Raw genomic sequence first — 18,294 nt, forward strand, 5'->3', positions numbered from 1 at the left:
TCTGCTGCGAACCAAACTGGGGGGTGTTCGGCTCATCCATCATTATGTATGTATGTATGTGTATATTATATATATATATATATATATATATATATATATATATATAAATATATATATAAATGTAGCACCCTCTACCTAAAGGTAGGTGCTAGAGTAGGATTTTTTTTCTAGCTATAGGGCCCAGGTGCAGGTAAATTTAGCCAGACTTGTGTTTAATTTCAGGCCTGGTTGGTTTTGATTTTGGACTGGGGGTGTCTGTTGTAGTGGGGGTGTGGCCACCTGTACTCTGACTCAGAGATGCCTCCTTTGCTTTTAGATGTATGGTTCTGGTTGGATTTGAGATCTGAGTGGCAGGCAGCTCATGTGAGGAGCCCTGACCAATTATCTCTAGGTAATGGCAGGGGGCAGGCCTCCCATATAAGCTGAGGTCACATGCTTCCAGGGAGGAGTCTGGAAAGTAGGAACAGACAATGGAGTACAGAGGTGCTGTTCCGCACGTCCCCACCTGGGGATGTGGCGAACGTGAAGAAGGGATGGAGGAATTGCTGGGAAGGAGCTAAAGATAAGGATCTTCATCTCTAAGGAAACATCAGGCTGCTCTGACCGGGGAACACATGACCTGGATGTAAAGAAGATCAAGCAGAGGAAGTAGTGGTCAAGCGGAGGAGAGTAGAGCAGCATTCTGTAACCGGGGAGAAAGAATGGTCCTTTTTAAGAGGAGAAGGTCAGTGCAACAAGAAACAAGGAGAAGCTGGTCAGAGCAGTGTAGAATGCTGTGGCCGGGGAGCACAGCATTGTCAGTAACGGACTGGCTGAGAGCAGTAGTCCACTTATTGCCATGTGTCAGGTCATCAAGGGGAGATGCCGTGTCATCTCTGGCTTGGATAGCACATTGGTAATATCTTCCAAAGACTGGGTCAGTTTCATGGAGTCTGGAAGAGAGGGTGTGTAAGCCTCTGGCTCTTTGATTCATAAAGACAATATCATTCTGGTCTACAAAGTTACAAGGCCAAGGCCGAGTAACGTCAAGAAAGTGTGGTATGATGGGCATCTCATATTCCCTCATATTCCCCTTTTCTCTCATCCAAGTTGTACCCCACAATAAAGTAACAAAACAGATCAAAATGACTGTTCATTGTCTTTAAAATGGTGGAAGGGGGGTTGGCAACAGGGTGATTGGCAGATTGCTAATAACCAAATCAGCAGCCCTTACAGGGGTACTGCTACACACATACATATTATATATATATATATATATATATATATATATATATATATATATATATATATATATATATATATATATACACACACATATATATATATATATATATATATATATATATATATATATATATATATATATATATATATATATATATATATATATACACAATATATACACATATATATACAGTGGAACCTCAGATTACGAGCATAATCTGGTCCAGGAGTATGTTCGTAATCCAATGTACTGGCATATCAAAGCGAGTTTTCCCTTGACTTCAATTGGATGCAACACCGCATGCGGCCAGAGGTGGGGGGTGCCGGAGAGCCTCGGAAACGGCCGAAAAGGCCCGAACACACTTCGGCTGACCTCGGCAAACCTCGGAAAGACTCCGTTCACAAGCTTTTCCGAGGTTTGTCAAGGTCAGCTGAACTGTCCTCGGGCCTTTCCCTGCATTTCCGAACGCCGACGATCGGCACTATTCGGCTCTGGCGCCCCCCCCCCCCCACCTCAGGCTAAAAGCGGTACTGCACACCGCTTTTGGCCTGAATCCTGCTCGTTTTGCGAGACAACACTCGCAAACCGAGTTAGAATTTTTAGAAATACAGTGCTTTTTTTTGTGAAACACTCGTTAACCGTGTTACTCGCAAACCGAGGTTCCACTGTATATATATATATATATATATATATATATATATATATATATCACTATTTGCATAGCTGTATGTCTGTAATCTATGTACATGTAGTACAAAGTACATTATATCTGAGTGCTTCAAAGCATACAGTATGCAATAGTCTACTTGGTGGGATGACTTTAGCTTGAAAATTGTATTAGTACCTACTTTGCGGTTACCAAAATTTGTTATGCATTAGTCACATTTCCATATTAAATACTGGACAAAAGCTGACTTATTAAAGTGACAGGGCTCAGAGTAATTCTTCAGGGCAGTGTTGCCAACCTACCAGATTGAAACTTACTCACACGACACCTAAATTTATTGGCACAGACAAGTTTTTACTGGCATTTTCAAAAGTTACAGTATTTAGGCTACAAACAAATACAATATGCAATTAGCGATGTGATTTAAGGTAGATATTAATGCAAAAAAACTATTTCTTATTTTATTTTCGATATAGTAAGCAAGTAGCTCAGGAATAGGAGGGCAAGAAATTAGAATGGGAAGAAACACACATGAAACTGACTCTCACAGTGACACTGACAGCAGATGATGATGACACCTCACTGACACAACATGTCCCCTCCTGAGTCACAATGACAGTCTCTCTCCATGCCAGGTGATCCCTTCAGTCCACTCCAGTCCAAACAGCACTGACAGCCCCGCTCCCGGCTTGCCTTGCTCCCATCCCGCAGATCCGTACATGAGGCTCCAGCCTCTCCGCTCGGCCACCTTGCACCATGACATCACACGACACACTGAGGCACTGCCTCTGCTAGACCTGCCCCCCACCGGCGCCACCCAAAAACACACTGTAGCAGGCACTCGCATGGTCTCGGCCAACTCCAGACCCGAACTGTGCATGTAGAGTTCCAAGCCGAGCATCACAGCCATATTTGTTACTGGCAACCTTTTCCTGTCACTGGTATTTATTGGCAGGAGAAAAGTGCCTGTTTTTTACTGGCTGCCAATAAAATTTGGTTAGCAACATTGCTTCAGGGGACCTTTGGATCAGTTTCGGTTTCAAGTGGTCCGAGGCCTGAACTTAAAACCCAGGACTTATGGTGCTTTCAAAATCCACACACAGGCAAAGGGAGCAGCTCCAACCCCCAAGACAAACCTCTGCCTCATACCGATAGCCCCATTCCAACAACTTCACGTTTCTAAACACAAGAACCCATTAGGTTCCAAGTTACTGGGTAAAGTGCCCATAGCTCATTCATCATGGACGCAAGGTCAATACCAGAGTTCAGTTTCATCATCATTACCCCTTCCTATGCTTGGCACCTATAACTCATTGTCCAACCCTAATAACAGAATGAACTAGGAGGGCTTAAGGCTTTGAGCCCGACAGCATGGGCATGCGGTCGCCCCTCCCTTTATTAATAAGGAAATAGAAGCAATAGTGTAAATATTTAGGGCTATATACAGGTTAATGTATTTGGGTTAATGTCACTTTAAGATAATGGCAAATTGGGCTGGGGGCAGGGTTAAGGGTCACACGGCTTTTGGTGATATCCCAAATGGTCATGTGACCCATGGGGAATGTTATGGAAAAGGGTTTATTGTATATATAGGACTCTCACAGAGGTGCACTCACACCTGTTCCCAGTCAGGCAGTGAAGGTGCATCAAGCTTTGCAACAAGCTTAGTGAAGGTGAAAACAGGCTCCTGAAGTACTTCAGTTATGGCTACGAAAACCTTAATGAGGCAAGTGTTGGAGAGAGCTGGGGATAAAGGTGGAGAAGAATGACTTAGAAAATGCCTGGCTTTGGCAGAGAATGATAATGAGAAAAGTGTTTTGGCTGAGGTACATTCAGTACAGTATCTGGTGGTATTCCCCTGTAGTCAGAGGTAGAACAGCTGTTAATGACATTCAAAACCAACAGACTCGCCGCCATGAACCGTCTCCGCAGCCGCCGGTGTCACAGGACAGAGAAGACAGCAGCACAGCATGACTGGAAGAACCAGCAGCCACTATGCAGTGTCAGGTCAGCTTGAGAGAAAAGAAATAGAGGAGGGTCCAGTCACCATCGCCGCCTAGAGGCAGCGCTGGGTGGGCTAGAGGGGCGTCAGCTATACAGAGGACAGAGGTAGTGTCTGCGGTTGTAAGTGAGGAGAGACAAACCCTGCCCAGTGTATCATTATCACAGCATGAGGCTGCAAGCAGTGTGAGTATCACAGACATCCCGCAGATGGCCACTGGAGGCAACAGAGAACAGCATTATACTACTTCAGATATAACAAATGCTCCAGCGCCCCCTGGCGGTATAGGTGAGTTAGCACACACACTTAATAGCATTATGGAATCCATTAACAGATTAGCTGACACTATGAATACACCTGCAATTTAAAATAGTAATTATGGTAATGTATGGTCTAATCAAAATATACATTCTGTCAGCTTAGGCAATATAGGTAATGTTAATAACAATCAGTCAGCTAATGTTAATTCGCAATATCTATTACTAGCTGAGATTACTATATCTAGCGCATCGGTACCAGAAGTGTGCTTTAAAGAGACATTACCATGTGAGATCTCACTGTTAGGTTACCACCTTTCTCCTCAGACTAAGGAAAAAATATGGAAAGGTCAATTCGTAGATATTCTGTCACTTATTCCATCAAAAAAAAAAAAAAAAAAGAATTTGTCAACAGAAATTACAAAAAATCTGATGAGAAAGATATGGGTGATAGGTGAAGACCTGTGGCGAGTTCTTTTAATAATAATTGGTTGCATTAATTTGCAATATACTCCAGGGTGCTAGGTGAGAAGCACCCAGAGTATTGCAGTGGGCTGTTTCAACACATGGAGCATGTGCTAGAAGTGTATAAAAGCTTCGTAGGTCTAGGATGGTTTCAATATGATGAGGCATTTAGAAAAAATTATCAATCTACCCATCATTAAAGTGGGGCAATAAGTACGTCAGGTTGTGGCTTAACCTGATGGTGCCACAGAAATTGGGTTTCATTAGGCAGCAGCCACAATCTACAATGTCCCCTTATAAAAGGGTATACTGCTTTGCTTACAATGAGAACCAGCGTAAATGGGGGGGGGGTTGTGCAAGTACAAGCATGAGTGCTCAAATTGTTCTGGACCCCACCCTTTAATCAGGTGTTTCAAAAGGAATTGCAATCTTCAAAGCTCCCAGAGGGATATTTATGCAAAAAGCTCACACCCCAGTGAAACTAGCAAGTATGCAGCAATGGTTGGACATATATCCAGACCAGGAGACAGCCAAGTTCCTAATTGAAGGTTTCTCCAAAGGTTTCCCTTTGCCAGTGTTTCAGGGTGAAGGGTGTGAGCCAGTTAAAAATTTAAAGTCAGTGGATACTTCCGCACACATTGTTAAAAAGAAGTGAATTAAGGAAGGTAGGATAGCAGGTCCATTTGATTGCCCTCCTTTCTCCCCGTTTAGGATATCGCCGTTAGGCATCATACCCAAAAAAAAAAAAAGAGCCAAATACCTTTCGCTAATCCACCATTTATTATTCCCAAAAGGTAGCTTTTTAAATGATTAGATAGATGCCGGCATGTCATCAGTATCATATTGCACATTTGAAGAGGCTATTCAGCAAATTAGGAAGTTTGGGAAAGGTGCGTTGCTTGCTAAAGCAGACATAAAGGAGGCCTTCAGGCTGCTACTGATTGGCAGTAGCTTTCAACTCCTTGGGTAGGTATTTTGAGGGCAAATACTACTTTGATATGTGCCTCCCTATGGGATTTGCCATATCTTGTGCATATTTTGGAAAATTTGCAACCTTTCTCCAATGGGTTGTGGCTTTTCAATCTGGCTACCAAGGTATATTACATTACCTGGACAACTTTTTATTCATTGGTCCAGTGCAATTTCCTGTCTGTTATTTTATGTTACATCTGTTTAGTGCGGTAGCGCATCATTTCAGTATCCCACTAGCTAGCGAGAAAACAGTTTTTCCTTCCTCAATTATAGCATTCCTAGGTGTCGAGATTAACACTGTTAATCTGATATTTCAGTTACCTGAATCTAAAATCTTTAAGTTTAAAGCTTTAATTTCAGTGTTGATTAGGCATAAAAAAAGTGTTACTAAAAGAACTCCAATCTTTATTAGGCCTTCTGGCATTCGCGACAAGGATTATGGCAGTTGGCAAAATCTTCTTGTGGTGCTTGTACTTGGCCATGTCAGGAATGAAATCACCATTTTCCCACATCAGATTGACAGTTGACCTCAAGGAGGACCTGTCAGTTTGGTTTAAATCCTTTGATATATACAATGGCAGATCATTTTTTCAGGAACAATGTGTGTCCTCCTCTGACCTTGAGCTTTATACAGATGCTGCAGGCTCATATGGATTCGCAGCTATTTGGAAGAATCACTGGTGCTGCGGTAAGTGGCCTGTGAGTTGGGAGACGAATAAAGCCACCAAAAGCATAGTAGTGTGGGAGCTTTTCCCTTTAGTGGTTGCAATAGAAATATAGGGTGAGCAATTTGCAAATAAAAGAATCCTGATTAATTTGGATAATAAAGGGGTCATGTACGCTGTGAATTGTTTGTCAGCCAAATCTGTACAAGTGGTCAAATTACTAAGATACTTAGTGTTTCTTTGTCTTAAATTTAATATTTGGTTAAAGGCCAGGCATGTCCCAGGGAAGGAGAATCAAATTGCGGATGCATGATCTCGATTTCAGGTATACCCGATTTCAACTTCGACAAGGAAGGTTATGTGTGTCCAGAACATCCGTGGAGCCTAATTTAGAGGTTCTTACGATCTCGATTTCAGGTATACCCGATTTCGCCAACTCCTGCCGAATGCGGACAAGGAAGGTTATGTGTGTCCAGAACATCTGTGGAGCCTAATTTAGAGGTTCTTACAAATGCAAAAAGACATTCTGTGGCAGAAAATAGTTGAGTTGAGTACTCAACCGCATGGAATAGGTGGTGTAATTTTTCTATGGAAATGGATATACAATTTGATTCTCCTTCTGAAACAGACATTCAGATGTTTCTATGTAGTTTAATGCAGTAAGAGTAGTCACATTTCCAAAATCATCTTTTTTCTTCAAATTAACAAAGTTACGGCTATATTATTTTATACTGCGTTTGCACTAGCCTTTTTTGGGGCTCTCAGAATATCTGAGTTGCTGCCAAAAAACAAAAAGGTAATGGTGGGTTTACTAAAAAAGAATGCGATTGTCTCGGTCAAATTGTTCATCCCGGTGTCAAAAAACAGATAGGTTAGGAAAAGGCAGTTGGGTACCTTTAAGTCGATGTGGAGATGAGGATATATGTCCAGTTAGATTCATAAATGGTTACCTGGCAGTTAGGCCAATAGGAGAGGGGAATTTTTTTGATTGATGCGGATGGGTCCCCTCTTACTCAGTATCAATTCAATTACATATTAAAGTGGTTGTAAACCCTTACAAACCACTTTGACCTACAGGTAAGCCTAGATTAAGGCTTACCTGTAGGTCCAAGAAATATCTCCTAAACCTACACGGTTTAGGAGATATTTGCCCGAAGACAGGCATCGCTGTAGACAGCGGCGCGCAGTGTCGGCTCCCGTGCGCATGCGCAGGAGTGACGTCATCGCGGCTTCGCCGAATGACAGCGGCGGAGCTGCGAGACCCCACCGAGAAGATGGATGCGCTGGACTACAGGGGACAGCGGTGACTTCGCTGGCTCCTGTGTGAGTTAAGTGACACATAATGGGCTACTATGCGATGCATAGTAGTCCATTATGCTTTGCCTTTGCAGGGAATGAAAGAGGAAGTAAACTCATCAGGGTTTACTTCCTCTTTAAAGGCTTGCTTGAGAAAATTTAATTTGCATCAATTTAAGTTTACTTCTCATTCTTTCAGTATCGGGGCAGCTACCGAAGCTGCTAGGATGGGATTGGATGATGCAATAATCAAACGGTTGGGGAGATGGGAATCTCAACGTTTTCAGATTTATGTCAGACCTGATATTTTTCTTTAAATTCTAGGTAATAGAAGATATGTTTGGATCCTGAGCCACTCTTTTGTATACTGGGCTAATAAAAGAGCCAAGAAGCACTGCTAGGTCCAATTTGTCTATGGATCCTGGAGAAATTTTATTTTCTGGAAAGTAATTAGAAATCTTCAATGGGCTAATTGATTTATTTATTTATTTATTTATTTATTTTTATGTCTCTAGATTGATTGAGTCATGGACAGTTCCGGATGTATTAACAGTACACCTAGGGGGAAATGATGTGGGGAAAAAATTAGAACTCTGGACCTCATGTCGTTGTTTAGACGTGACCTAATTAGGGTTAAGTTATCTTTTCCGAATACCAGAATTATCTTTTCAGAGATAATCCCTCGGCTAGTATGGCTCCAAGAAGCTCATTAACCACTTCCTGACCAGCGCACGACGATGTACGTCGACAGAATGGCACGGGCAGGCATATTGGCGTACAGGTACGTCCAATATTCGATGCCGCCCTGCCATTGGGAGCGCGCCGCCCGCGGCGCGCTCCCGCGCTGGTCGGGACCCCCGTGAGTCCGGTCGCGGGACCCGCGGACTCGATCGCCGCGGGCATCCCCGCGATCGTCTCACGGAGCGGCCGAATAGAGCAAATGCTGTGTAAACAACATTTGTCTATTCTGCCTAGCAACTAGTGACGCTGATCTCTGCTCCATGTGATTGGAGCAGAGATCAGTGTACACTAAATGAAAGCCCAACCCCCCCACAGTTAGTAACACTCCCCTAGGAACACTTAACCCCTACACTGCCACCCACTGGTTAACCCCTTCACTGCCAGTGTCATTTACACAGGAATCACTGCATTTAGCAGTGATTACTGTATAAATGACAATGGTCCCAAAAATGTGTCAAAAATGTCCGATGTGTCTGCCATAATGTCGCAGTCACAATAAAAATCGCTGATCGCCGCCATTACTAGTAAAAAAAAAAATAATAAAAAATTATTAATAAAAATGCTTTAAAACTATCCCTATTTTGTAAACGCTATAACTTTTGCGCAAACCAATCAATAATCGCTTATTGCGATTTTTTTTTACCAAAAATATGTAGAAGAATACGTATCGGCCTAAACTGAGGGAAAAAAATGTTTTTTTATATATTTTTGGGGGATATTTATTATAACAAAAAGTAAAAAATAATGCGTTTTTTTCAAAATTGTCGCTCTATTTTTGTTTATAGCGCAAAAAATAAAAACCGCAGGGGTGATCAAATACCACCAAAAGAAAGCTCTATTTGTGGGAAAAAAAGGACGTCAATTTTATTTGGGAGCCACGTCGCACGACCGCGCAATTGTCAGTTAAAGCGACGCAGTGCCGAATCGCAAAAAGTGGTCTGGTCTTTGACCAGCAAATTGGTCCGGTCTGAAAGTGGTTAAAAAAAAAAAAAGAGAAAATTAGGAAGAGATTGAACAGGTTTATGGAAAAATTTATGATGCGCATTTGGTTAAAATATTTCAGTATGCTTGAGTCCTTTAAGACTGATCTGTTTTGAAGTTGATCGTTTGCAATATAAGAATTTTATGATGCAATAAAATTATCTGAATATGGTTATTATTTATGCACATTGGAGGTTTCTCATATAGACACATTGATATAGAGGGTGGTTTTCCCTGGATTATATAGAGCAGATGGAGTTCACCTCTCCGATATAGGCTTATGCCCCGTACACACGAGCGGACTTTTCGACATCCAAACTCCGACGGACTGAGTCCGGCGGACTATCCGATCGTGTGTGGGCTGCAACGGACTTTAGCGAAGCTAAAGTCTGACGGACTTTAGAAATGAAGCATGCTTTAAATTTTCCCGACGGAACTCCGCCGGACCCGGTCCCCTTCGAAAAATCCGCTCGTGTGTGTGCTACTCCGACGGACTAAAACCGACGCTAGGGCAGCTATTGGCTACTGTCTAGGAACTTCCTACGTCGAATCCAGTCGTACGTCATCACGTTCGACTCCGTCGGAGTTTGGTGTGATGGTGTGTGGTCAAGTCCGTTCGGTCGAAAAGTCCGCCAGAACTCCGGCGGAACTCCGGCGGAACTCCGGCGGAACTCCTTTGGAGGTCTGTCAGACTTAATCCCTCTCGTGTGTACGGGGCATTAGATATATTTAATGTAGGATTGCAAAACTGCATTGAATTGGCCGTGGTTGTAGGCTTGAAATTCTCAAACCCGGCATGTGGGGACTTTGGTTAAAAGATTTATGTATGCTCGAGTCCTTTAATGCTCCATGCACACTGAAGCTCAAAAAAGCTATTTCTGGACGCCAGATTGCTGGCAGAAAACGCTGGTTGAAAAACCTGCTTTTAACAGCGTTTTATACTAGCGTTAATGAGCGTTAATGAGTGTTTTACAGCGTTAGCGTTAATGGGCGTTTTTTATAAAAATACACAGAGGACACTCCAAAAATCCCACAATGCATTGAAAAATAGAATGCCGAACACTAATGAACGAGCGTTAATGAGCGTTAATGAGCGTTAATGAGCGTTTGTCGTTTTTTGCCGCTGAAAAACGGCACTTTGAACGCGAATTTCTGGCGTTCAGAAAAAAGCCCATAAACTCCACTGCTCATTAAAGCTGAAAAACGTCCATGTGTGCATGGACACATAGGCTAACATAGAGTGGAGTTTATGGGCTTTTACAAAAAACGCCCAAACGCCAATAAACTGCAGTTTATCAGCTTCAGTGTGCATGGAGCCTAAGGCTGAGCTGTTTTGAAGTTGATCGTTTGAAATATAAGAATTTTATGATGCAATAAAATTATCAGAATATGGTTATTTATTTATTGATTTGAATATACCAATAAAAGTGCAACAGCCAATTCTTTGCCAATAAGTGTGTTGAGTTATTATTTAAATATACTATATAAGTTTTGGTTTTCTGGGAGGGTAGGTGCGGCCTCCATTCCTATGAACTAGGAGGGCTTAAGGCTTTGAGCCCGACAGCATGGGCATGCGGTCGCCCCTCCCTTTATTAATAAGAGAATAGAAGCAATAGTTTAAATATTTAGGGCTATATACAGGTTAATGTATTTGGGTTAATGTCACTTTAAGAGAATGGCAAATTGGTCTGGGGGCGGGGTTAAGGGTCACATGGCTATTGGTGATATCCCAAATGGTCATGTGACCCATGGGGAATGTTCTGGAAAAGGGCTTATTGTATATAGGACTCTCTCACAGGTGCACTCACACCTGTTCCCAGCCAGGCAGTGAAAGTGCAACAAGCTTTCCACCCCCCCCTTCCCTTGTCGCTAAGCACGTTTATGTGGTCTGTCACCCTACGTGATGTAGGGAGGACTTTGGTTAAAAGATTTATGTATGCTCGAGTCCTTTAAGTCCTTTGAGCTGTTTTGAAGTTGATCGTTTGAAATATAAGAATTTTATGATGCAATAAAATGATCAGAATATGGTTATTATTTATTTATTAATTTGAATATACCAATAAAAGTGCAGCAGACAATTCTTTGCCAATAAGTGTGTTGAGTTATTATTTAAATAGGCTATATACGTTTTGGTATTCTGGGAGGGTAGGTGCGGCCTGCATTCCCATGACCATTTTGGTTTGGCAATCTTCTTAAACAGAAATTAAAGCTTACTTTTGCTAAAAAGAAGTTGGGGGTAATTTTTCCAATAATAAAACAAGGATTATCTATTTCTGTGCTAAGGCTTCATTCAACAGGGTAAATGTTTATCTCTGTTAGGCCGCGTACACACGGGCGGACTGTTCGCCCAACTTTGTCCGTCCAACAGTTTCGGCAAACAGTCTGCTCAAAATTAGCATGGACGGACATGGCCACACACGACGAACGAACAGTTTGCTGAAACCGTGCGCGATGACGTGAACGGCACGTACGACGGGACGAAAAATACGACGTCCTATACACTGCATTATAGCTTTCGGCGTGAAAATCCTTTCTGAGCATGCGCGCAACTTTGTTTGACGAACAAGCCTACACACGAGCGGACTGTTCGCTGAAACAAGGTTTCAGCGGACAGTTTTTCGGAATTTCCGAAAAACCTTGTCCGTCCAACTGTCCGCTGAAACTGTCCGCTGAAAGCCCACACACGAGCGGACTGTCCGCCCAAACACTGTTCAGCGGACAAAGTTGGGCGAACAGTCCGCCCGTGTGTACGCGGCCTCAGTAAAATCAGTGCCCAAATAGTCTAAATAAGAGTAAATAATTTAGCCCTATTCTTTCTCAACATGGGCTTCCTTCTCCCTACAGTTTTTTTCTTTAAAGTTAATTGCTACTCCTCCCTGGCTTCTAGCCAGTAGCCAACCCTGTGTAAGTCTCAAGTATAAGGGCTCACAGAAAATCCTGCCATTCAAGACAAAGGAGTGTATTTCACTTCTGCAGTTTTGTATACGGTATCCCATGCTGTAGGCACTACCTGGGTTGGGCTTAAAGTTAAATTGCTTTTATATTTCAACAGAAAAAGCAAACATTCAAGCAATAGGGCACTGTGCCCTATTCATTTTGCAGCACAGTGCAATACACAACTGTGTGCGGTGTATTTGAAAGAAAGGTCAGGTGTGGTTTTAGCTGCACTGGGGTGCAATGGCAGCCTATTTAGCGCAGCACATCTTTACATGCCACTTAATGCGTTTGGATTACTGCTATACGTATTACTGCTATATGTAGAACTACACCTGGCTATATGCTAGCCTCGTTCTTCTTATTTATACAAGAAATAGCAGCTCTGTAAAAAGCCAATTTTTCCAACATAGATGAAGTCATAAATGGCTACAATTATTACTTTATCCTAAAAGATTCATCTTATCAAACCATTTACTTACCATTAACTTGATTGGTTGCCCTGGAATTAAGCAGGGTTAGGGCAGCTTGAGCTTTTGTGCTGTTAGCAAGTGATAATGCATATGTAACAATTGACATGGTGTAATTGCTGGTAATTCCTTCAGCATACTTGCCCTCTAAATATTTCACAGCTTTCCGAACATTGACCTCATAAAGATTCTGAAAATATGACTACACATAAAAATAATAATAAATTCCTCTAATCTTTTGGAGAATGACATTTGAAACATTTATTTGCCCTTCTAAAATATTGCATTCTAACAAAATAGGATTCATAGTACAGTAAAACAGAAAGTAGTGTGCCAAACATGGCGGATCAATAACAGTTATAAGGTACACAACAGTAAGAGCAATAAAAAACATTAAAGTGGAGATCCACCCCGAAAACATGTTTTACATATTCACAGACCTTTGATAATATAAAGAAACATTTGGGGAAATGTTATTTATTTATACTTACCAGACACCCCCTATTAATATTTAGTGCTCCTAATCTGCCACTTCCTGGTCAGTGGAGCTCCTTGTCACTTCCTCCTTCGCCTTTGCTCCTGGGTAAGGATGAGCCGAACACCCCCCTGTTTGGCTCGCACCAGAACCTGCGAACAGACCTAAACTTTGTGTGAACTTCAGAACCCTATTAAAGTCTATGGGACTCAAACGTTCACAATCTAAAGTGCTAATTTTAAAGGCTTATATGCAAGTTACTGTCCTAAAAAGTGTTTGGGGACCTGGGTTCTGCCCCAGGGGACATGGATCAATGCAAAAAAAAGTTTTAAAAACGGCTGTTTTTTCAGGAGCAGTGATTTTAATAATGATTAAAGTGAGACAATAAAAGTGTAATATTCCTTTAAATTTCGTACCTGGGGGGGTGTCTATAGTATGCCTGTGAAGGGGCGCATGTTTCCCATGCTTAGAACTGTCCCTGCACAAAGTGTCATTTCGCAAGGAAAAAAAGTCTTTTAAAATCACTTTCCATTGTCGGCTCCCGTAATACAGAGAACACTCAATGAGTGTTCTCTGCATTAGCCGACAATTCATTCATTGATTAAAAAAAAAGAAAAAAGCGTGGGGGTTCCCCTAAATTCAAGTACCAGGCCCTTCAAGTCTGGTATGGATATTAAGGGGAACCCCGTGTCAAATTAAAAAATAATAATAATAAAATTGACGTGGGGGTCCCCCTAAAAATCCATACCAGACCCTTTATCCAAGCATGCAACCTGGCAGGCTGGAGGAAAAGAGGGGGGACGAGAGAGCGCCCCCCCCTCCTGAACCATACCAGGCCACATGCCCTCAACATTGGGAGGATGCTTTGGGGGTCTGTGACCCCTCAAAGCACCATGTCCCCATGTTGATGTGGAGAAGGGCCTCATCCTCACAACCCTGGCCGGTGGTTGTGGGGGTCTGCGGGCGGGGGGCTTATCAGAATCTGGAAGCCCCCTTTAACAAGGGGACCCCCAGATCCCGCCCCCCCCTCTTTGAAATGGTAAGGGGGTACAAAAGTACCCCTACCATTTCACAAAGAAAGTGTAAAAATGGTCAAATAAGACAAACACACTTTTGAAAAATTCCTTTATTAAAAAAAAAAAAAAAAATTAAAAATAAAAAGATTCCAGCGGTGGTAATCCACTCTTGCTATCCAGCGACGGATGATCATCTCTCCGGGGTCCAGCGATGGCTGATCTGATCCAGCGACGGGGGATTTTCAGTCCAGCGCTGTCCATACATCCGTCTTCTGTCTCCACTGCGGAGACACTGCGGGGATCCCAGCGCTGACGCTTCTTATATTAGGAGGGCAGGGCCACCCGTCACCTGACCCCGCCCCCTCTGACACTGATGAGGGAAGCCATGGGGTTCCCCAGTGACGTATGGGTGACCACGCCCCCCTCTGATAGACTCTAGCTGTAATCTAACATAAGTATTTTGCTATAAAAAGTAGTATATTTTAAATCTGAGTACAATGAATAATGTGCAGCTTATGCAGACTATACACTGAGAAAATATATTTTCTGTGATTGTAGGAAAGAAATTTGCTCTATTCCCCCATCAACAGAGACAGTGTTGACAGAGGAATCCTTCCTGCTGTGCCATTGTCTTTTCCCTGCGGGGGGGAAGCCGTCCCTGCCAGGAAAAGACAGTGATTATTGCTAGCGGCTATAGCAGCCGATAGCGATAATTGCAAGTGAATCCGGCATGCTAGTTGTACCCAAGTTGATCGATCGATCAACTTGGTACATTCAGCCTGCACATACATGGTTCGAATTTCAGCCAGTTCCCGTGTATGACCTGTCTTAAACAGTAAAAATCGAACATATTTCTACAAAGCCCTGCCTTTCAGTATCAATTTTGCATTAGTTACAAAGTTAAGCAAGGTTTCATCAATGAATATCGGTTATGCATTGATTTGTTGCCTTGTATTGAAATGTTAAAATGTTATTTTTAAACTTAGTTATTAGATTTACAGAGATGACAAGAAAGCCATTTTATTTTACATTTTAATGTGCTTGCTTACCCTGTAATACAGATCTGTTAACAGTGAGGTCAGAATGTAAGCAGTGAGGGTGATGGGACCATTGAGCCCACCCTGGAGTTCTCTGTGCATTACTCGCCCGGGCTCAGAGAATATACCGCTGTTCATATTCTGATACTGTATTAAAAAATGTACTGCATTTTCTAAGACATTCAAATCTATGTATATAAAAGGCCGAGCTTGAAGGAAACATCTGAATACAAATGAAGTGAGCCTGCAAAAAAGAACATCATTTATATTGGGTCAAAAATTGAGGCATAAAATGACTTGGATTTTATACACACACATACACACACACATATACACACACACACACACACACACACACACATGTGTTTTGAAAGATAATATTTAAATATCCACAGCTGGTATTTTTGAAGACCGTGGACTCATTCACACCAGAGGTTATGCCTGGCACACCACCCTTTTTTTTTCTTTTTTTTGGGGGGAGGGGGGTTATTTAAATGTTTGTGACAGTTAAAAAAGTTATATTGGCCACAGTGTGGTGTGATGTGGTGGATTGGGTCGCTCCATGTTGTGCTGGTAAAAAGTATGCTGTATGTAGTATGCACAGTAGTATAAACTGACATGATGGGGGGAAAAGGCTTTTTGCCTTGTTTTGCATTGGCAGTCTCAATGCACTTGATATGAATGGACCCCAAGAGATCTTGAATTTTGAAATATTTAAAAAAGCATAGAAAACATGAACAGAGATTAAAAATACTTATTTGAAAAATATAGATAAAGCTTAGCACAGATCTTCCTTTCTTTCCATTTTACCAAAACAGGGATTTTGTGAAGCTCTATTTTTGTTGAGAATAAAAATTAAAACAATGCTCTAATGCCCCGTACACACGAGCGGAAATTCCGACCGGCAAAAGTCAGATGAGAGCTTTTGGTCGGAAAATGCAACCGTGTGTAGGTTCCATCAGACTTTTTCTGGTGGAATTCCAGCCAGCAAAAGATTTAGAGCAGGTTCTCAATTTGTCAGTTGGAAAAAGTTTGGATCGGAAATTGTAATCGTCTGTACCAATTCCGACGTGAACAATTCCTACGCATGCTCGGAAACAATTTGACGCATACACAGAAGAATTGAATTTCATTTTCTCGGCTCGTCGTAGTGTTGAACGTCACCGCGTTCTTGACGGTCGAAAGTTCAGCAAACTTTTGTGTGTATGCAAGCCAAGCTTGAGCGGAATTCCGTCAGAAAAAACATCCAAGATTTTTCCGAAGGAAATTCTGCTCGTGTGTATACGGAATTACACCTTAAAATTGTACCAATAACTGGGAATGCTCCCTGTGAAACTTATGAAACAAACATATAGGCACTTTATAATAATATATTCAACTTGTAAATGATTTATCACTGTTTCTGTACCAATGGAATGTAAATACTGGGTATTGACCTGTGTACTCTCCTTTTCTTGCAATGCTATTGTGTAAATAATTCTCTCTGGGTCAGTCATGAAAACTAAAGCTGGCCATAAACTAGCAGATTCTCAAACAAATGTTCATGCAAAATTACTTAGTATAGGTCAATGACTTTGTCATTTGAAAGTACTTTATAATTTTTTTGCATTTAACATTTGATTTTAGAATAAATGTAATTTCCCGATTGAAAAAATCATACTCACTGTTAGAAATGCATTTGCTCAAGAAAAAATTTCCATTCGGCTCTTTTGATTTTTTTTTTGTCACTGCAGATGAAAATGATTGTAGGTTTGACCCCACTAATGATTAGAAAATCTAACAGATTTTCTAAAATGAAACACTTCCAACAAAATTCCACTAGTTTTTGGCCAGCTTAAGAATGGTTAAACTTTAATTTTTTGTTAATAGTGTAATCCAATTTTACTTACAGAGCGCTGCTAAATTACACATTCTTTTATGAGAGTTTAAAGTGGTCCTCCACCCTGAAGTGGAAGTTCCACTCATCTGATCCCTCCCCCCCTCCGGTACCACAATCGGCACCTTCCAGGTATCTGCACCCACTTCCGGGACAAGACTGCCGCAGACCGCCGCAGATGCCCCCCCCCCCCCCGATGCCCCCCCGTTGTGTTCTGGGAAACACACAGTTCCCATGACACAGCGGGGACCAGCAGAGACGCGCAGCGCGACTCGCGGATGCGCAGTAGGGAACCAGGCAGTGAAGCCGCAATGCTTCACTTCCCGATTCCCTGACAGAGGATGGCAGCAGGGGCAGCAGAGAGACGAGCGATTACTCGTTATCTGCCGCCGACATCGCTGGACCCTGGGACAGGTAAGTGTCAATTTATTAAAAGTATATGCAATATTTGTAGCTGCTGGCCCTCTAGTGTGCTACTAGTGTTACTGCAAGCACATTTATGTTATGACTCATGGTTAGTTTGTGAGTTACAACTTGGGTCAGGGTTACTGCAAGTCAGGCTGGATGGCTTCACAGAGGCAGGTCTCTGGTACCTCTCCTGGATCTAGAAGTTTGGAGAAACTTTTGGACTTTATTGAGCAGAGGCTGTTCTGCATACTTGGCCAATCCCCAGGTAGAATATCCTAGCAGGGTGGCTGAGTCAGCCCTTAAATATAGGATAGTCATGCCACCAGGGGAGTCGGGTGGGACATGGAGTGCTGAGGAGTCTGTTGGTGGCCTAGGAGGGACCCCTGGGTCTGGGGAGGGGGGTGGGAGGGGTTTGGGGGCTCTGCCTCCAGGCTGGGCTCAGTTGACTTGGGAAGATTCTAACAGCAGTTTTGGTTTGGAAAGGAATCTGGCATAAGGAGTATCAGCGAGCATAGAGGAATGAGTGAGTACATCAGCACACCCAAGGATTCACAAGGGGAGAGACTGCCACATGTAGCAAGCCTTCCAGGATGACAGCGCTGTGCTTAACCCTTCCTATCCCTTGCCCTGGGAGATATTCAGAGCAGCCAGAGGGGCTGGTGGACAAGCAGCCAGAAGTTCCTGCAGGCAGTAGAGCTGGGAGAAGTTCTGTAGAGAAGAGGAGAAAATCCTGAATGCAGCTTACAATATATTGTGCTATTTTCCAGGGGGCTGAGAGCTCCTAGTCCTCAAGGGACTTTTTGCTTT

The 18,294-nt window shown here is 42.5% G+C and overlaps 1 protein-coding gene across 1 annotated transcript in view; it reads right to left on the bottom strand.

Moving 5' to 3' along the window:
- Positions 1–15,305, bottom strand: part of LOC143986712 (CD109 antigen-like) — a 101,260-nt gene extending 85,955 nt beyond the window's left edge. The window contains 2 exon segments of the mRNA XM_077485115.1: positions 12,688–12,865; positions 15,216–15,305. Coding sequence (XP_077341241.1) covers positions 12,688–12,865; positions 15,216–15,305 — 268 coding nt within the window.
- Between the last annotated feature and the right edge of the window lie 2,989 nt (positions 15,306–18,294).

Source organism: Lithobates pipiens, unplaced genomic scaffold (assembly GCF_037356315.1).
Source record: "Lithobates pipiens isolate NorthernLeopardFrog02 unplaced genomic scaffold, aLitPip1_a1.2 Scaffold_18, whole genome shotgun sequence".
Classification (NCBI taxonomy): domain Eukaryota; kingdom Metazoa; phylum Chordata; class Amphibia; order Anura; family Ranidae; genus Lithobates; species Lithobates pipiens.